The sequence below is a fragment of the Rhincodon typus genome, chromosome 1 (genome assembly GCF_021869965.1).
Source record: "Rhincodon typus isolate 14 chromosome 1, sRhiTyp1.1, whole genome shotgun sequence".
NCBI lineage: Eukaryota > Metazoa > Chordata > Chondrichthyes > Orectolobiformes > Rhincodontidae > Rhincodon > Rhincodon typus.
Window position 1 is genome coordinate 84,923,170 of NC_063332.1, and position 22,278 is coordinate 84,945,447.

Here is a 22,278-nt window from a genome sequence, read left to right on the forward strand (position 1 = left end):
CATTTGAATATTTCTTTTGCATTTTGTATGCTGCATGTAGCATCAAGTACACTTTAAGGAATTGGCTAGACTATAAGATCTAGGAGCAGAAGTAGGCCATTCACCTTGGTGAATGCACTGCCATTCAGTGAGATCATGGCTGATCTGATAATCCTCAACTAATTTTCTTGATTTTTTTCCCCAAAACTCTGATTCCCTTATTGATTCTGTCTACCTTGATCTTGAATATACATGACGCAGTCTCCACACACCTGTATGGTAACAAATTCCACAGATTCACTACTATTCGAAGGAGACATTTCTCCTCATTTGTTTCAAATGAGTGATCTCTTACTCTAAGAAAATACTGTCTGATTCGAGACTCCCCTTCAAGCAACCTCCCTGCATCTACTATCAAGCCCCCTAAGAATCTTGTTTATTCCAATAATGCTGTCTCTCATTCTTCTAAATTGTAGTGAGTACAGGCCCAAACTATTCAACCTCCCCTCATAAGACATTCTTTCATACCCAGTATCAGCCTAGTGAATCTTCTCTGGACTACTTCCACTGACGGTATGTCTTTCCTTAGATAACAGGCCCAAAACTGTTGACAGTATTCCAGGTGTCAGACCAGTGCTTTGTATAGTTTTAGAAAGAATTCCCTGTTTTTATACTCCATTCTCTTCAAAATATACACCAATAATCTATCTGCCTTCAGTGCTACTGCTGAAATTGTCAATTCAGTGGTCTTTGCTTCCCATTTCTGATGTTGAGATGATGCTTCTTTGGCTAGCCAGGCCCTTGGTGTTCATTTTGCCTTTCTCTGGAATCTTCCATTAGTTTAAAAGAAGTCCAGAGAGAACTGATTCATAAGAAAATGTGTCTGATTTATCAATTCAAAAGTTACAGCTCATAGCACCTGCTGCAGGACAGGTAACTTTTTTTTAAAGTTTGAACTGTTTTACACAGCAGACACGATTTTACACCCTTCTGTCTCTTTCATTCTGGATGTCTATGTCTCCAAGTTTCCAGTTCTAATCTGCTTAGTTAGCTGAGAACCAATCAGCTTTGCTTGTAAACAACTTGGATCTCGAATGCACATTGCAGGAACCCATAGTCACAAAAAACAGTTCACAGTCGGTATCAAATTCCTTGCTGTGAAATTATTCAGCTGTCTTTAAAAACTATTGACAAATATATGATGTTTTACAACACTGGCAGCTGCCTTTGGACAGGATATGCCAGTTGAATTTCCACTTTGAATGAAATTTCCAATAGTATACTCACCTCTGAAGTTTCCTGCACACAGACCAAGCTCCTTACTGGCTTTCCTAACCGTGAAGATAAATTATTTAAATCTTATACAGAAAAGCGGATATACATGAAAAGTCTCAGTTCAGGCCACATGGACTGAAGTTACAAATGATGGAAAACCTCAATGTCAATGTACAAAGTTTAAGCATTGATTCCACTGGATTAAGAAAAAGAACTTAAAGCACGTAATAATTCGTCTATCAGTTTCAAGTTCTGGTTTAAGCTGGTCAGTCTTAATTAGATTCTTTTTGTGTTAAATGTATTTTTCCCCTCAGTAGGCTGAGGTCCACTGTATGTGAAAGGAGAAAATTAATTCATTTTTTAAAATAACCTTTCCTACAACACTTGGGCATTAAATATGAAAGATGAGAAGTTCTGGCAAATCTGTTGAGTGCACTCGCCTAATCACATGCTTCTAGAGCAACAATGTGTAAAATTGCTATTTCTCGGCATTAGGTCCTTGTGTTCAATGTAGTCAGAAATGTGTTGATTTCTAGTCCCAAACAAAATCCTCCATAGACTTAATGGGCAGAGGAATGATTTTATAGCAATTTAAATTTGTTTTCAGTATCCATACTCAATCCATAGTCTAAACTTCTAGATTTTACTTGATCTATATTTTTTTATAGGGCCTTTTCTGATGCTACAAGTAGCATTGTCAATGGTGTAGGTTGTGTTCATGCCTGGAAGAATGATTCTCTGACTATTTATTCTCTTGTACTAACACAGTATACAGGCTTGTCATACTTTTCTCTTCACTTAACATTGACAGACATTTTTGTATCCTCTCTTTCTTTGGCCACAGGTTAGGCCCCGGAGGACTGGAGAATAGCTAATGCCCTATTTTTAAAAAAAGGTAACTGGGATAATCCAGGAAATTACAGGCCTGTGAGCCTCACATCAGTGGTAGGGAAATTATTGGAAAAGATTCTCCGGACAAGATGTATAAGCATTTAGAAACAAATGGACTGATTAGCGATAAACAGCATGGTATTGTGCAGGAGAGGTCATGCCTCACTAACGTGATTGAGTTTTTTTTTTGAGGTGGGGATGAATATGATTGAGGGAAAAATGGTTGATATTGTCTACATGGACTTCAGTAAAGCCTTCGACAAGGGTTCCTCTTGGCAGACTGGTACAAAAGGTGAAGTCACATGATGTCAGGGTGAACTGGTGAGATGGATACAGAACTGGCTTATTCATAGGAGTCAGAGGGTATTGGTGGAAGGATGCTTTTCTGAATGGAGGGCTGTGACTAGTGGTGTTCCACAGGGATCTGTGCTGGGACCTCTGTTAGTCGTGATCTACATAAATGATTTGGTGGAAAACGTAGCTGATCTAATTAGTACAGTTGTGGATGATGCAAAGATTAATGGAGTTGCGAATTGTGAGGATGATTGTCAGGATACAACAGGATATAGGTCAGTTGGAGGTGTGGGCGGAAAAATGGTAGATGGAGTTTAGTCTGGACAAATGTGAGGTGATGCATTTTGGAAGGTAAACTACAGGTGGAAATTTATACAGTGAGTGGCAAAACCCTTGAGTATTGATATGCAAAAGGATCTGGGTGTGCAGGTCCACAGATCACTGAAGGTGGCAGCACAGGTAGATGGGTAGTAAAAAGGCCAATGGCATGCTCGCCCTAATTGGAAGGGGCATTGAGTATAAGGATAGACAAGTTATGCTGCAGCTTTATAGAACTTTAGTTAGGCCACATTTGGAATATTGCGTACAGTTCTGGTCACCACTATACCAGGAGGATGTGGATGCCTTGGAGAGGGTACAGAAAAGGTTTACCAGGATGTTGCCAGGTATGGGGGATTTTAGCAATGAAGAAAGGTTGGATAGACTGGGCTTATTTTCACTGGAACGCAAGAGTTTTATAAGATTGTAAATGGCATAGATAGAGTGGAAAGCTTTTTCCTAGGGTGGAGGGGATCACTTACTAGGGGGTCACAGGTTCAAGGTGCAAGAGGGGAAATTTGCGAGGCATGTTTTTCACACAAAGGGTGGTGAGTGCTGGAACGTGCTGTCAGAGGAGGTGGTGGAAGCAGACACAATAGCAGCTTTCAAAAAGCACCTGACAAATACATAAATAGGAAAGGAATAGAGGGATACGGATCCTGTAAGTGAATATGGAAGGGCAAAATGCGTTGGTGCAGGCTTGGAGGGACGTGTTCCTGTGCTGTATTATTCTTTGTATGTCTGCATTGTGCATCTTTTGACTTGATACTTGTCATTTGGTATTGGTATTGGTATTGGTATAGGCTTTCCTGTTCACATTTCAGCAGTGCTTCTAATGTATATAATGTGTACATAAATGTTCTTGTTTACTTCTAGATGTGCAGGTTAGGTGGATTAGCAATGGTAAATGTGGGGTTATGAAGATAGTGTCGAAGATCTCAAAACATCTTTTATCAGTTAATTACTCCCTGTCCTCTCTACTCCGGATTCAACTCCAGACTCTGTTTATAACCGATTCTTGCCTTTAAATGTTTATTGTTTCTTTCTTAATGAGTTTTAAGATCATTTTAAGGAGATGACTCATTAAGCTTATAGTTCTAAAGTGATTGCATTCCATTACTTTAGGTCTTTTGTATATTAACAAATAGTGAATGTCTCTAATCAGTTGCAATGTAGCCTGGTGTATATATGTATTAATTTCTTTTATCATCTCTGGCTCTCTCAGGGCTTTTAGATGTTCTGTTGTGACTTCATCTGTGCTTATAGTCTTTCCTGTACTTAGCAAATTTCAAAGCATTCTTTACCTCTGTCATAAGTTCATTGTTTGGTAATTTGGTCATCACACAATTCATTTTCATATCCTGTCCATCTTTTTGCAACTGCATCTCTTTCTAAGAAAAATATCATAGGATGTTACATTCTATCCACCTTGCTGTATGCCTCAAATCTGTACAGTATATAAAGATATGTGGAAAAACCTTTTGAAATGTGGAAGCTAAGATCAGACAATCCTACAAGTGCAGAAAGAGGCCATTCGGCCTATCAGATTTGCGCTAACCCTCTGAAAAGCATCCCACACAGGCCCAGCCTCCACAATCCCCATAACCCCACATTTTGCCATGGCTAATCCACCTAGCCTGCACATCCTGACACTACAAGGCACTTAAGAATGGCCAGTCCACCTAAGCTGCATATCTTTGGACTGTGCAAACCTGGCAGAAACCCCCACAGAAACGGAGAATGTCTGTATTGAGTTTGTGCAGTCACTCAAGGCTGGAATCGAACTCAGATCCCTGGTGTTGTGAGGCAGGTGTGCTAACCATGGATCCCCAATGATGTGTGCTTAAAAATCAATAGGCAACAAAAGAGAGAACTGAAATTGCAAAAGAGAAAAGAACTCTTTAAACAAAAATTAATATCCAGAAAAGAGAGTGTCAATATATGTAATTTGATCAGAGTTGAGAAGCTAAGGAGATCTCTTTTAGAAAGCAAATTGGCAGGCAGCAGAAAAAAGGATCAATTCCTGATGCAGTTGGATGTTGGGCATTAGAGTGGTTGCAGATGGACTACAATGGATGCATGAGTAGTGCAAGACAAACTTGACATACCATGACAACAGCATCTGGTAGGAATAATTGCAAGCAGGAACAAGAATGAATTTATGTTTAGCAATGTATTTTCAACATTAACTTTTTTCAAACTTTTTCACACTTGCATTGCTGCTCAGAAAATGATGATGACCAAAGTTTAATTTGAATAATGGGTTAAAAACTAAGGATATTGAAACTGAAGGCATAAATTGTGATTTTTGTGGTTCTTATAGCTTGCGTTGCTACAGCATGATGTAATTAAGGCATGATTGTGCTGTCCTATCACTGACAATCTGCTTATTTTAAACTGTAAAAGACATACACCATCTCTTTATAAATAACTAGTTTCCACAGACTTGGTGTGAATAAGAAATTATTCACATACATAGTATGATTTGCAGTTTGTAACCAAACCTAAACAACATATATTTTAAGTTTTAAAGGATGTAAAGTGTGACCCTTTCCACATCTTCCCTGAAGCCTTTTCTGTTGTAAACCTTTGAAAGGATTCAAGCTGATATTTTGAACTAAAACTCAACCTTTAAATCATTACATATATTTATTGAGCTGGCAATATCAGAGATGGTGGTACCTTCTAGAGACACTATAAATGAGAATGACTTGTCATGATCTGGGCAATGGATGAGGCTTTTTGATATTGGAATGGAGTGAAGACTTGATGTGAAAACAATATTAGGCTTACAATTACAGTGGGTTTTAAGCAATCCAGTAGCTACATGATGAGTAGAAAATCCACTTCTGCATTTGTGCCCTAGCTATCTAACTCCACTATAATTGATAAATAAAATAAATATTTGTGTATCGGTTTCGATTTCCAAGTATGCATCTGGTAGTGTACACTAATTTTCATTTGTGTAAATTGTTTCATTAGTGAAGAAGTTGACTTTGCTTCTGTTTCTTGACAAAACTTTAAAAGCTGCTGGAGAATTTCCTTATGAAAGATGTTTTTAATCAGCTTTTAACTATTCAAGCATCAATATGGCTTTATTAGGTAGCATTGTTTCAACAAGCCAAATGAGCTACAGGTTTGGTATTTGTAACAGTATTCTGAGGAGAAATACTTCATGTGCAACAACTGGCAAAAAATATGAATATTGCTGGTCCCAGAGCTACAACTGACATTAATTTCTTGATGAGGATGCATCAGCAGAGGAGTTAATAAATTAAGTGGCAGTTACGGAAAGGGTGAGTGAAGGATAAATGTTTATCAAACTGTGTGATACTTAACGGATTAATAAGGCTGTTAAAGTCAAAGCAAGTACTCAGATTTATTTCTACAGTGCCAGAATTTAAAAAGTAGAGAACCTATGCTAAACCTGTATGAAACTTTGATTAGACCATTCTAGTCACTATTATAAAAATATAGAGGCAAGAGTACAGTTCCCCCTCACCCCGCGATACCAGAATACAGGGTTGTTCCTATCAGGAAGGCATGAACATGCTGGACTTATCAAAATAGAAAGCTAAGGGCTGCCTTATATAGATCTTGTAAATTTTGCAAACTTTTAATTTGTTGGCTGAATGCAAGAGGAGATTAGTCTGTCTCACTCCAGATTTTGCTTTGTAGATATTGAGAGCTGTTAGGAGCTGCAGAATATTTTGAGAAAGGCATGATTGAGAAAGAAATAGATTATGTTCATACTTGAATGCGGAAGGATGAGAGGAAGCCAATTGGAGAAGAAATGTTGGCGTAGATTACAGCAAAGGTTGAGTGCTGAACAGTGGGTTGATGGGCATACAAGAGGACTTTGGAACAGTGAAATTACTTTCAATTTGGATAATTTGATGAGATGTAAGTGTTGCTGGCTATGCCATCATTTATTTCCCATCCCTAATTGTCCTTCAGAACACGGTGATCTGCCTTGAATCACTGCAGCCTTTGGGGTTTAGCTACTCTCACAGTGCTGTTAGGTAGTAATTTCCAGGGTTTTGACACTGCACAGTGATGGAGCAGTGATTATGGTTCCAAATCAGTATTGGTATGTGTTTTGAAGAGTTTGTGGGTTGTGATCCCAAACATCTGCTCTTGAGCTTTGAGGTGCTAAGAGGTCATGGATTCTCAAAATGCTGTGGGTAGAACCTGGGTGAGTTTCTGCTGTGCATCTTGTGAATGGTGTTTCCTGCTGCTGCTGCATTGGATAAAAGTTGGATTTTGAAGGTGGTGTAAAGATAATCTGTCAAACAGATTACTTTACTTTATATTGGATGATGTCAACCTTCTTGAGTGTTGGAGCTGCGCCCATCCAGGCAAGTGGAAAGTATTCCATCACACTCCTGATGTTTCTTGCTCAAAGGATGTAGCTGTCCCTAGCTCGGCCAGAATTTATTGCTCATCTATAATTGCTGTGGAGGAGGTGGTGGTGATCTGACTTTTTAAACTGCTGAAATCCTTGGAGTGTAGCGACACATATAGTGCTATTTGCAAAGGAATTTCAGATTTTGACCCAGCAACAGTGAAGAAATGGTGAAACAGTTCCAAGTCAGGATGGAGGGGAACTTTGCAAATGCTAATGTTCCCATGCATCTGTAGGTTTGGAAGGTGCTGTAATAGTGCTCACTGCTGCCACTTAAAGTTGGTAAAAAGCATGAGTATTGAAGGTGGTGGATGGGGTGCCAATGAAACAAGCTAATTTGATGAGCTTCCCATGTGTTGTATATCCATCCAGGCACATGGAGAGTTTTCCATCACACTGACTCATGCCTTGTGGTTGGTGGATAGGCATTGGTGATTGTTTTGGGGGTGGGGACAGGAGAGAAAGAGGCAGCATGTGAGTTGTTTGTCACAGAATTCCTAGTCTCTGATCTGTTGTAGCCACAGTATTCATGTGGCTGATCCAGTTCAATTTCTGGTTTATGGTTAAACCCCCATATTTTTGATAGGGGATTCAGCAATGATGCCATTGAATATTGAAGAATGTTGTTAGATTCTTTTATCTTACACTTGTGGGTGTGAGTGTTACTTGCCTGGATGTTGTCCAAGTCTTCCTGTATTTGAACACTCGCTGATTCAGTGTCTGAGGAGTGTTGTTGCTGAAAATTGTGCCATCAACAGCAAATCTGACCTTTATGATGGAGGACCGGTCATTGATGAAGCAGCTGGAAATGGTTAGCTTAATGCTATGAGATTCAGTGGGCATGTCGGCTATAAGAGGTAGAAGGTTTGAGAGTACAGTGAAAGCTACTGAAATAGGGATTTTTTTTTTTTCAATTTGAGCTAAAATACCATTGGCTTCTTGGATTTGTGCGTTCCATAACAGCTGGAGGTTAGCAGTACTTGGGCTAAAAATTGCCGATTAATTAAGTGTGGCATTTTTGTCCTCAATGGAGATAGGCACAGTTTAGGAGGAATAAGTACAGGTTTAACAGAATGCTAAAGGCACCACTTCAAATTGATGATGTTGAAGCTTAAGTGGAATTTTGAGTCTCAGCTCAAGATATGAGATATTAAAAACAAATCCACCTGTTATAAGAAAGTTTGTTTGCGTCACACAACACTAATATGAAGATCCAGCTTGGGCAAATGGAAATGCTTATTCTTCACCTCAGAAGTACTGCGTAGGATGGATTCACACACTGGAACTTAATATACACGATATATTGTCCAGTGGTTAGAGAGGCCACAGGTGCAATTGGGAAGCTCATTTTATCATACATGTACTCTAGTTAGAATGTGTTATTGGTCTTTTCATGTTAATTTAAGCTAGATTTTTTTGTCCATAGGTGCAAAATCTAGCTTAATGTTCAGATATTAAAGCTAAGTGTGTGTGTATGTGTGATAAAACTTCTTGAATTTTGACTAGTAAAAAATTTATGGTACCAGTGCTCTTGTTGTAACATTATGATAACCATATAGCAACAAAGTGGTAGGAGTGAATTTGTTAATGCAGTTACCCCATACCACTGAAATGTACATTTAAAGTACAACTTTGAGTAAATGTTAAATTCTGCTCAGGTCTTTGTTCTCCTTTCATTCTCTCTCATCCTTATTTATTTACTTTAGTTATATTTGTCCTTATTAATTTTTAACATAACTAAACCACTTTAAATTTACTTGCAGTTCCTTCCTCCTGGCTTTTGCCGTGCTGTACGAAAATGGAATAGAAGTGATTGGCTTAAAAACACATCTTAACAGTTTTTTTCTTTGCAGCTTTGAAGCCAATAGACTATCATAGTCCAGTCATATGAATGTGACTAGGTTAACTTTTTAATCTGTAAAATTATTGACATTACAAGAAGCTTTGCAAGGTGAGTCAGCTCATCATTGGAACCCCCATCCTTGTCATGCACGGGAAAGCAAACTTGTCTCTAATGTACGATTACTGGTGATAACAGTCAATTTGCCACTGAGCATTGTCTGATCCTAAAGTATTACGTAAATGGGAGATTCTACTTATTTTCCAAGTGAAAACAGGATAATTTTGAATTCTTTTCAAATTGTTACTTAACATGGTGAGTTCACTTATTTGCCTTATTCACGTTGATATCTAGTCTAGGTTTTGATCTTGTTTTCTGGCAAAACCTGAAGTGGAGTTGACCCATTTAGTAGCTGCAGCGCATCTTGTGGACGGTGCACACTGCTGCAATTGAATGTTGATGAAAGTGGCTGGAGTGCCAGTCAGGAAGATTGCCCTGTCTTGTGTTGTCCAAACTAAATCCATCCAGTCCAGTGGATGTACTGTGCTTAATTTCCAGAAGGCATTTGATAAAGTGCCATATTAAAGGTTATTGTGGAATATTTGGGGGTGGTATATTGGAATGGAAGCAAGGTTGGCTGGCTAACAGAAAGCAGAGATTATGCATAAATAGATCTTCAGTTTGGGAAGATGCAATGAGCCACTGGGATCGGTGTTGGTGCCTGAACATGTTACAATTTTTACAAATGACTTGTATGAAGGGACAAAAGGTTTAGTTGCCAAATTTGCTGATCATACAAAGATAGATAAAATAAGTTTGTAGTTTCAAAACTTCTCTAAAAAATATATAAATGGGTTAAGTGAGTGGGCAAAGATTTGGCAAATGGAGTGCATTGTGGAAAAACGTGAAATTGTTTATTTTGGCAGGAAGAATAAAAAAGCATGTTCTAAATAGTGAAAATTGCGGAGCTCTGAGATGCAGTGGTACCTGAGTGCCATGGGAAAAAAATTACAAAAGGGTAATCTGCAGGTACTCCAAATAATTAGGGAAACTAAAAGAATACTATAGTTCATTGAGAGAAGAACGAATAAAAAAGTTTATCTTTCACTTATACAAGGCACTAAGAAGACCACATCTTGAGTATTGTGGACTGTGTTGGTCATCTTATTAAGGAAGAACACAAATGCATTGGAAGCAGTTCACAGCCTGTTTACTAGACTAATAACTGGAATGGGGAGTTGTCTTATGAGGAAAAAAGTTGGAGAGAGACTAGGCTTCTATCTCATGGAGTTTTGAAGAGTAAAAGACAACTTGACAGGGTGAATGTTTCGTCTTGTGGAAGAATCTGTAACTAGAGGTCACTGTTTTCAAAAATGAATGAGGCAAAATGTTTTCTGAAGATTGAGAATCTTTGGAACTGTCTTCGTGGAAAAACTGGTGGAAGCAATCTCCAAATATTTTTAAGGCAGAGGAGGTTGAATAAGTGAAATAATGAAAGGTTATCAACAGTAAATAGGACTGTGAATTTTGCTTGCAATAAGATCACAGGCTCAAGAGGTTCAGTGGCCCCCTTGTTAGTATGACACTTCTTTTTGATAAAGGAATACATGGAGTGAGCCACAGATTGTTTTGCTGAGGAGTGAAACAAGCACGAGGGACAAAATAGCTGACTCCTTTCCTTGCACTATCTGACTGCCCATAAAATGGCTACCATTTATACCTAAATCCTCATATCTTTGACTCCAGTAAATGTTATAATTAAGATTTGGGCCACTGTGCAGCATGTAAGATTCTAAAGTTAGAAAAGATGTATATATTGCAACAATTTGTGGCATTTACATTGAAGATATTTCTGAATTGCATCAATGTAATTTCTAAGGCAGGTAGTGTGGAATTATGCTACTGTAGTAGATTTAATTTGGTCTAGTTTTGAAATTTTCCTTGCATCATATTTTCAAGATGCCTCAGAGTTTACATTGATCTGTTTATGTTAACAGGCTATTTTGCTTAGTTGTGGACTGTGTTCCAATTTACTATTGTCTGATCTTGGCCAAATGTACACTGTGCCGTGCAATTGATGGGAGACTTGTTACTTCAGTAATTATACGTAATTTAGAATTAGAAAGTGTAATTTGGCTGCTGCAAATTTTAACTTCTTTATTTCTTCTACAGAATGCAGTAATAGTGGCCTTGTCTTCACAATCCTGGGACGTGGAGTGTGCAACAGAACGACTTCTCAGTAACTGATGAATTTGGGATCCCTTCTGTACCCAGATGCCCTTTCATTGACAAACACCTCTACCCTTTGTTCTTTCTGGGTTCTGCATAGATTCCATTTTAAACATCACTGTAATATGTGATAATCGCTATAAACGAGACTGGATTCGATGCTCTGTAAATAAAGCTCTCAAAAGATCTGTGTAAATTAAAACAAAGGGGAAACGTGAAATACATTTTAATTTTTTTTCCTACTCACCATTGTAAGGATCCTGAGTTTGAGTTGCATTCATCCCTGAAGATGACACACACATCTGCTTTAGTACAGTTTAACAAAGTGACCAAGGCTTTTGATTGCATCAATTTGTTTTTGATAATTAAAACATGTAATGTGGCCTGCATCTTAGAAAATGGTTGATTTCTATTTTTTGAATGTGTCATGGCTTCTGCAGCCATTACTTGTGGTAATACTTCTGATCAGAGATGATGTTTCGTGAAAGGCTGCTTTACTCTAATCGTGACATTAATGCACAAGTTAATGTGAAGACATTTATGAATGTTAATTTTCATGGGTATTAAATCAAAGGTTGAACAGTATGCCTGATCATGATGCGATTACTCGAGTATTCTCCCATGACTGCATTATTCTCTGAAATATTTTGCCATGACACAATCAAAAAGTTTTACAGGCTAGGTTTTCTTAAATTATTATGGCTGTTAAGTAATGTGATCACTATTTTAATTTACTTAACGGCTGCTTGAGTATTCACTCCCTGCTTGTGATTCACAATTTCTATAATCAACTTTGGAGGCTGTGGTGGCTCTTCTTTTGCTGTACATAATTTAAAGTTCACATAGAAATAGAGGTGTTATTGATCAGATTGTCTGCACTCTGTCCAGTATCTCTGAACATTCAAATCATTCAAATGGGATATTTCCTGTATATACAGCCAAGCTTTCTATTCGTATTAAAATGGTGTTTCATCCTAAAAGTTTCAACTAACGTTGGGATCATTTAATATAATAGTTGATTTCTCAAAATTTGGAACACGCATTGATTTTTGCCTTTGCTGAATTGAAAGAGATTATTTTTATTTGATATGACAAATAGATGAAGTTATTGGCAGATAAAACGTTACATCTTGATGCATATAATATGCATAACTGCTAATTTTTAAAGGTATATTTGTGTCTCTTCAGAAGGGTTTACTGTTTTGCTGATGAATGCTGTGCATCTGTTGAGAAATAGAACAGGAATCCTTGTAGCTGTATGCATTCAGAAAGTTTCTGCACTTTTATTTATTTAATTTTGTTCACTCTTTTAAAACTTTATTACCATGGAACTATGATTTAAACACTCCCAGATTCTGACCTTAGGTTTTCATAATTTGGAATAGGGAAAGGCTTTTCAGTCCACTGGAAATCTTCTGTATAGTGGGCTGATGCATTGTGACTTAAATTTATTCTGGAGAACTTGGCTCTTTGTAAATCTTGTATTAATGCAAGTCATGTGTTGGCCCACAAATGCCTGCCCTCGTCTAAAGTCTTCCAAACAGTTCTTAAGGTGTGCTTGACTACTAATAGATTCCTGTAAGCATTCCGTGTTGATTTGTTCTTATTTCCTTGAAGAATAGTCTGTCTACAACCTTCAGTCTGAGCTTTATTTATGAATTTTCTCTGTGAGAAGAGGACCAGTGAACCAATGTCCCTAATAGGGAATTAGCGGTTTTTGTTAGTTGATTTTCCTATCATGTCTTCACTTAAATATGTTATTTGATGCTGGTGTACAGTTCTGTAAGTGGTGGTTGCAGTTTTTCATGCAAATCCAGATACAGGGGCATCATAAGCTTTGTGTCATGAACTTTGGCTTTGCCTTCCCCTCAGACAAGAAAACTGAAGCCAACTTTAAAGTGGCAATGCAATTAACTAACACATCATAGATTACAAACCTTAAGTATGCTTAACTTTTAGGTATCTTAATTTACTGAAATCTGATGGAGTTGTCATATGTCACAGTATAAAAATGAAACATATCAGCAAATTAAGTCACAATGACTCTCTAGCTTTCCCTCAGTAAAATAGATGTAAATTATATGGACTTTCAGAAAGCAGAAGCTCATTGGAATTGAGGGAAATTACTGACTAACTTAGGAAATTAGCAGGGCATTGGAAAATGTAAAGTAGGCACAATGTGTAGGTACTCGAATCAGATCATAAAGAAGTGTATGCAAATCAGAGGACTGTGATATGCTTAAAGGAAATTAACATAGACTGGAGGTTGAGTGGTCTGGCAGGCTTAAAAGTAGATAAATCTCGAGGCTGTGTGCAGAAAGAGAGGAAATAGCAGGGGCACTGCCAATAATTTTCAATTCACCTCTGACCACAGGAGAGCTGCCACAACTGGAGGACAGCCAATGTGATGCTGTTATTCAAGAACGGGGCAAAGATGAACCAGGAACCTTGTCAAATCTAACATCAATTGTGGGGAAATAATTGGAAGCAATTCTAGAGGGACAGAATTAATTTGCACTTAGAGGCAGGGATTAATCAAACAGGAGAGTGGAAGAACAGTAGGCCAGGCAGCATCTGGAGGAAAGGAGCAGTCAACATTTTGGCCTTGAAGAAGGGTAATACCTGAAATGTTGACTGCTCCTTTACTCCAGATACTGCCTGGCTTGCTGTGTTCTTCCAGCCTCTTGTTTGTCTTCCTTTTGGATTCCAGCATCTGCAGTTTTTTTTTGTAAGTAGGGATTAATGAAGAATAATCCACATTATACAAGTTTTATACACAGTTTTAAGGAAATATCATGCCTGACCAACTTGATTGAATTTTTCGAAGAGGGAACTGGGCGCATAGATGAGGACAGTGCATCTGACGCAGTCTGTTTGGAGTTCAGCAAGGCTTTTGACGAGGTCCTGAATTGGAGAGTGACAATGAAGGTAAGAGCCCATGGAATTCAAGGATCTCTGGCTAATTGGGACTAGAATTGGCTGAGTGCCAGGAAGCAGAGGGTGATGGTCAAGGTGTGCTTTTGTGACTGGAAGCTTGTCTAGTGGGGTTTTGCAGGGATCAGTGTTGAGGCCCTTGCTTTTTTGTGGTTTATGTAAATGGTTTGGACTTGATATAGATGAGCTAGTCAGATGGGGCTGATCAGTGGCAAATGGAATTCAATCTGGATACGTTTGAGGTGATAGACTTGGGCAGACCAAACAAGGCAAGGCGAGACATTACATGATGAACAGTGTGACCCTGGGAAGCAGTGAGGATCAGAAGGTCATTGATATCCATGCTCACTGGTCCCATGAGGGAGCAGGACAGGTAGATAAAGTGATCAAGAAGACATGGGATACTTGCCTTTATCAGCCAAGAGCAGGGAGGTTATGCTGAAATGGTATAGGCTGTTTGTTAGGCACAGTTCTGGAATCCACATTATTATTTCTTCATTCATTAACGGATGAGGACATGACTGGCCAGGCAACATTTATTGTCCATCGCTAATTGCCCAGAGGGCAGTTCAGAGTCAACCACGTTGCTGTGCGTCTGGAGTCACATGTAGGCCCATGTCCAACTGTCACGCAGAGTTGTGTTTTATGCAGCATAGATAGAAGCATAAATTGGAGATATTGATAGATTAAATGAATGGACAAAACTGGCACCTGCATTTCTATACAAGCAAGTGGGAATTCATATAATTGGTGGGAGTGTGAAAGTATAAAAAGGGTACATTCTAAATGTAAGCCTAGAAATAGTTGAGGTCTGAAAGATTTTGGGTTGCATGTGCAGACCATTAAAATTTAACAGACTACTTAAAACGGCTGGTGGAAACTTGTCTGGAGAACTAGAATACAAGGGTGAAACAATTACATTGAAGCTCTACAAAGCATTAGTTAGACCCCACCTGAAATACTGTGTTCTGAGCACTGCATGTTAGGAGGAATACATTGACCGAGGCTGGGTGAGTATGGCATCGATATATTTATTTTTAAGTTTTTATAAGGAGGTATTACAGAGACTAACATTGTATTTCCTGGAGTTTACAAGACTTGTGGGTAATTTAATGAATGTTTTCAAGATAAGTGGAACTGAGAATGTTATGATCTCCATCAAGACAGATTACTTTAAAATGTATGTCCCAAATGATAAACTTTAACTGAAGAAGAATTTATATTTTCATTTTTTCACAAACTAAAATCAACGTAATGCTTGATTTTTAACAGGTGACTAATTTATTTAATTATAAAGGTACTTTTCCATTAAATAACTGATGTGATCAGATTTGTCTTACAGCTTCTTTAACTGATCATCACATATCTGTTAAAATATAGCATTACAGGACCAAATCCCAGATGATGCTAGAGGGACCTAGTAATATCTTCTGAAAATTGTTTCTTTGTGTGAATATTCCAGAACTCCTTTTCATCAACAAGGCCCAATTTAGTGTTCCATCATTTTAAGTAGAGAGCAAGCTCTCAGCATTATCCTACTTGGGTGCTGACAAAAAAAAAATTCCCTGCATTTTCACAGTAGTTGCTGCATTGTTTCTATGTCTCATTTGAAATAAAAGCTGCCTTTTGTTTTCTTTGCCAAGGTGTGAAAACTCATCTGATTTTCAACAAATTTTGGTTTGGGTTTTCTTGCGTGACAGCTAAATCATATGGGCCTATCTTCCAGCAACGGTTTTATATGACCACTGCCAACAGACCATCCCCTACAAGAAAACCTATCCTAAATATTGACAACAGTGTGGAGCTGGAAGAACACAGCAGGCCAGGCAGCGTCAGAGGAACAGGAAACTTCACATTTCAGGTCAGGACCCTTCCTCAAAAATTTCTGCCTGGCCTGCTGTGTTCCTCCAGCTCCACACTGTGGAATCTCTGACTCCAGGACCTGCAGTTCTTGCTATCTCTATCATAAATATGGTTTTGTTTTTAAATATAACTGCCTTGCAAAATGCTGCACTTTTTTAAGAAATTGTTTCCATGTACATTTTTCCCTCTGGAGACGCTGGGACTTGAGGGAAGAGCCACACCTTTCGAGAATGGTGGAGAGGATTGAACTCCCTTCTGTGGTTGATGCTCAATCAACTAAGTTTATGTTTGGTAGTTTGGTTAAGTGAATGTATTAAATGATATTAGATATGGATTTGGGTCATAGATCATTAAATAACAGAATCATCTTCAGGGAAGGACGACTTAGTTCTTTATCTGTTTCTCCTGACAATCTTAACACACTCAGCCTCCAGGTTCTGTTGTAGCTATATCCATGGCTACTATATTCTGAACTGTGGTACTTCCAACTGAGTGTAGTACACTAGACATCATTTAATCAAGGCTTTATGAAAATATAAGCATAATGTGCATCTTTTTGGATTTCCACCCCCTCAGCCATTTTTACTTTTTATAATTTCTAGGTATGGACCCCAAAATATTGCTCCTCTGCAGTTCCTAGTTTCTTACTATTGATAAAATGCCGTTTTATCTTGGATCCAATCATATTTCCACATTGAATGAAGTCTGCCAGTTTTGGCTACTTGTTTGAATTTCATTTTGCAATTTGTGTCAATATACTTTGTTTACTGTGGTATGTCATTTATTGTTGGATGTATAGCCCACTAATTCCTTAAGCTAAGTCACAAAAAGTGTTCAGTACGGATTCTTCCAGTGACACCCGTAACACTCCATACAGTCTGGCTCCTACCTTCAGATCAATTTCCTACGTGGTTGACAGTCGAATTTTTCCCCCTGTCTCTAGGGAAATTTTGGGATCACATTCTGATCTACCACCTTAGTTTCCAACACCGTAAGCATACAAGTAAAAATTAACAAATATTGCAGGTTACTCCAACAATGCATCTTTTCAGATTATAACATTAGGTTGGCAGCTAGATTCCTAACTACTGCTGATAACACTTATTCAACACCAGTCAGTTGTTGTCTATGTTTCACTGTTCTTCTGCAGTGCTAGTGGTTTTAACCTACATCTTTCCATGTACTCCTTTATTAGTGTTCCAAGGAAAGGAAAATTCTGTTTAAACTGTAGAAGTACACCCTGGAGAAATTTTTCAGCCACACTATAGATAAGAGTGCACCGGAAAGACCAAGCCTTTTCTCACTAAATGGTGAGTTTGCTTAAACACAAAATATTGCATCTTACATGCCTGTTGTTCCAATGTTTTGCAGGTGATCCTTATCTGACATCCAGTACTGGATGAGCAGGAATGTTCTTCTGTATTGGGAAGAACAAGGTCCATTGTTTTGGATCCCTTCCTCAAACTCTGCTCTTTCATTGTTTCAGTTCCTTCACTTTGTAGTGGCTGAGCCAAACTGTTCACAATCTTGGTATCATATTTATTCCTGGAAAGAACTTTAAATCACATAGCTATGCTTTTAATAAGACTGCCTACTCCTATCTTCAAGATAGTAAGAACTACAGATGCTGGAGTCAGAGATAACACTGTGTGGAGCTGGAGGAACACAGCAGGCCAGGCAGCATCATAGGAGCAGGAAAGTTGATGTTTCGGTTTGGGACCCTTCTTCAGAAATCCTCCAGGTCCACACAGTGTTATTGCCTACTCCTATCTATCATTTCCTCTCCCTCCGCTTTCTTGCTGAAAAGCCTTTGTAACCTCCAGACTTGATAATGCTAACATATGCTTGGCTGGCCACCTATGTTTAACTTTTGAGGTCATCCAAAACACCACTGCCATGTCCTGATTTGCATCAAAGGCAAATACACCCATTACCCCTGTGTTCATTAAACTATATTGGCTCCCATTTACCCAACTGTTCAATTTTTAAATTCTTCCTTTGGAATTTTCTTCAGCTTTAAAATCCTCTAAGACGGTGATATTTTTCAAATAACAAGGTGTAGAGCTGGATGAACACAGCAGGCCAAGCAGCATCAAAGGAGCAAGAAAGCTGACATTTCAGGTCTAGCCCAATTCCAGCTTTACTTTCATCCATTTTAATGGTAGAGCACCCAAGCTTTGAAACTACTTCCTTAAATCCACCCCACCCATTTTCCTTATGCTTAATCAAAGAGGGAAAGTTTATCAGTTTGTGAAGGGCTGTTTTGCAGCATAGGTGGTGTCCCCCTCTCCGAGCCATAAAGCCCAGGTTCAAGTCCCACTTGCACTGGATTAGCTCTGCACAAGTTAATTAGAAAATATCATCTTGCATAGTTCATTGTTGTATTTTGTTTTATGCTGCCTGTGTGAAGCACCTGGGGATTACCTTAAATAACCTATATAAGTGCAAGTTTGAATTAATTTTATATAATCTGTGAAATGATGTAAGTAAAGCATTTGAACGACAGATCTTTAACAATTGTAGTTACGTTTATTTGAAAATTATACTCCAGTATAAACAATTCAGCTGTATCCAGCTACACCAGAACCAAATAAGAAAATATCAGAAGCCCTTTTTTTAAAAAAAGAGTTAATTTAGCAGAATACAACTAAGTATTAGATTACATGGGAATAATAATGTTGCTGAAATGAATTCAATTAATTATCTGTTCCAAAATAATGCCAATGAATTTCCCTTGTGTTAGCAGAGGTAGTGTTGTTGGTGTAATGGTTAGCATTGGTGGAAGGGGCTCTTTTATGGCAGTGGTAGAGTCCAGGAGATTTGGGTTCAAGTCATACCTTCTCCAGGGATATGTAATAACATCTCTGAAAGGGTGATTAGAAAATATTAAAAAAAAACTGGATTAGTGGAATTGGGCCGAGCATCACAAGTATTTTATACTTCAAATACTTGCCTAGGCAGATGATTGGTAGAAAGCAGAGCTTCAATCTTTGCAGCATAAATACTATTGCGTTGGTTTTCATAATGTATCATGTTTCCTTTTGCATACTTTTTAAACTTCCATTTAAAACTGCATAGGAATATGGGACCCATTTTAAAGATTCTATTAATGGCTGTTTGTAAAATTTACTGAAGAATTCTTAGGCCACTTCATTAAATAATCTGATGCATGCTGTCTGTTGTGCCAACTGAAAACTGATACCACTTCAGCTGTGTGGACTGTAGCTCTGCTTCAACCTCCCTTTCAAACAGCAAACTCTAAACTTACACTATATTCTGGGTGAAGAAGTCTCTCAACTTCTCCTCCTATTAATTTGTTTAGACCCTATAAGTTATTGATGTCTAGCAGGGGAATGGAGTTCTTTTTATCCACTCTATCGAGGCCCCTACAAATCATATTCATACAGTTGGTACAGAACCATCTTGCCAAGGGGAGGCAATGGCCTAGTGGTGGTATCGCTAGAAACTCAGCTAATATTCTGGGAACCTAGGTTCAAATCCCACCATGGCAGATGGTGGAATTTTAATTCAATAAAGAATCTGGATGATTATGAAACCATTTGCTTCACTACTACCCTTGAGGGAAGGAAACTGTGTTAAGGATGGACAATAAATGCTGGCTTACTCATAGACACCCCCATCCCATGTGCTGCCTTAGCTACCCCTAGAGATCACCAAACATTTACTCTAGATTCCTTCTGTACACATTTCTGTGTCCTACCCATTATTGTGTATTCCCTTGCCCTGCCCATATATCTATGATGTTCTCCAGATCACGTTGTCAACTTTAGAACATAGAACATTACAGCGCAGTACAGGCCCTTCAGCCCTCGATGTTGCGCCGACCTATGAAACCAATCTGAAGCCCATCTAACCTACACTATTCCATTATCATCCATATGTTTATCCAATAACCATTTAAATGCCCTTAAAGTTGGCGAGTCTACTACTGTTGCAGGCAGGGCATTCCACACCCTTACTACTCTGAGTAAAGAACCTACCTCTGACATCTGTCCTATATCTATCACCCCTCAATTTAAAGCTACGTCCCCTTGTGCAAGCCATCACCAGCTGAGGAAAAAGGCTCTCACTGTCCACCCTATCTAATCCTCTGATCATGTATGTCTCTATTAAGTCACCTCTTAACCTTCTCTCTAACGGAAACAGCCTCAAGTCCCTCAGCCTGTTCACCAGGGTAATCCATTGATAAACTTCCAATGTTTTCTGTGGCACTCCTAATTCTTGAATCATCTACAAACCACAATGTTTGGTACATTTGAGTCTCAAATTTTGGTTATACTGAAGTCTATTGTGCAATTTTACCATTTAGAATTGACTTGAAGAAAACGTTTACATAATGGAGATTAGGTGATAATTGATGGGCTACCTCATTAACTTGGGAAAAGTACTGCTGCATATGTTTGGTTTCTTCTTTTTAGTGGTATAAAGTAGGTTTCAGCATTTTATTTTAACATATTTGGCTTGTAGAATTATCAGAATGTCTGCAATATATTGATTCAAAATGCTGTGAATGAATTTTGACTACAACTAATTTTTTTACATTATCATTCTTTAAATTTATTTTTCAGAATCCAGGGATAGTTAGCACACAGAAAAATCAACCTACTTTCAAAAGCTGACTTATTCTTTTTCTTCTACTCAGTTCACATTTCATTTTTCAACTGTTAAATTATTTGATTTCTGAATAGTGTGCAAGTCCTTTTTGACAATTATATTCTTGATATACTTTCCCAAACAGAAAGATCAATAATATCAGAAATTTGTTCAAAGTATCCAAACATTTCCAGGAGCAATAGATTTTTTTAATGCTGAATTTCGAGGGTGCCTTCACTAACTGAAGCACCTTTTAGAAACCAAAACATGTTACTTCTGTGTAGAGCCTGGCCTTGCTTTTATATCAATAAGTGGTCAATTTTCTTTCATCTCTTTTAGGACAAAGTTCTGTTGTGTGTTAACATTTATATTCAGTAAGCCTAATTTATTCCTCGCTTGTCTCAATTCCCATTTTAATTTTTTTGTGCAAAGGCTGTTGAAAGATTTTTTTTGTTCTGCAACATGGTATGACAATAATTTGTAGATGGTGGAAAAACATTAACATTCTTTTTACCAGCTGACTCTTGAGCTCTTCTGTAGTGATTTATGCACAGCTCCCAATTTGGAATTAGACTGCTGATTTTGGCATTGGTATTAATTTTCAACATTTCCTGCAATTTGGTAATTAAAAAGCTTTATGAACATCAGCTTATACTTGCATAGTGCCTTTAACATAACATACTAAGCCTTTTGGGATGCTTAATTAAGAATATTAAAACTAAAAACAGTGCTGTGTAAGGGGATCAGTTCAGAATGTAGGCACAGGTAATGAAGTCATAACAAACAATCTACAGCAATTAACATCTAAGAGTCTGGTATGTCAGAATTGAAAGAACAAAGTTATTTTGGAGGATTGTGGGGCTGAAAGTGATTACAGAGATAGGATTTGGACAATTATTCAAATCCTGTCATTGCTTAACTGTGAGCCAATGTAGATGAGCGAGCTGAGCTTCCACCTACACTTGTGCAATCATTAAATCTGCCTACTTCCATCTCCATGACATATTTTGACTTGGCCCTGTATCAGCTGCTGGAAGCTTCATTGAGATCTTTCCTTGGAACAGATGGTTTAAATTCATACTGTTGCAAGAGAGATGGCTAGAGTCAATAACCAGGAAGAGTGTTTAGAGCAGGATTTAAACAATAACTTCAGACTTTGATATTTACTGGGGGAGTGGAAATTTAAACTTCCTCCAATTACTGCATGTTGTACAAGCAGTATGTGTGGATGGGAGTTGAGGTTAGGTAGAAGAATGTCCTTAACATGTATCATGTATGTGTAAGCTATTATATTCAGTGATGTCATTAAGAGGATAGCATGTGAATGAGAATCGGAGATGGGGTAAGCGAAGTGTGGTGGTGGAAGGATGGAACTTTAGGGACTGGTGCAAGTGATATTCTAACTGTGATTAGATAGGAATGAAATCAGATGAGAACAGTCCATGACGATGGAGGTACGTTACAGGAAGAGGGTGTCATAACCCCCAGCCAAGGTTACAACTGGGGTGAGGTTAAAGTAGTCATTTATGACTTGAGGAGAGGTTGCTGATGCCAGTTTCATGGAAAAACACAACTTATTAACAAAGTCAAGAGGGGAAATGAGGTGTTCTGCAGGTTACATAGAGTAATAAGAGCA

General features: G+C 38.2%; 1 protein-coding gene across 1 annotated transcript in view; it reads left to right on the forward strand.

Moving 5' to 3' along the window:
- Positions 1 to 11,249, forward strand: part of LOC109928173 (sister chromatid cohesion protein PDS5 homolog A-like) — a 61,114-nt gene extending 49,865 nt beyond the window's left edge. Inside the window, exon 12 of the mRNA XM_048600733.1 lies at positions 11,175 to 11,249. Within this exon, the coding sequence (XP_048456690.1) occupies positions 11,175 to 11,249 (75 nt within the window). The remainder of the gene's footprint in view (positions 1 to 11,174) is intronic.
- The last annotated feature ends 11,029 nt before the right edge of the window (positions 11,250 to 22,278 follow it).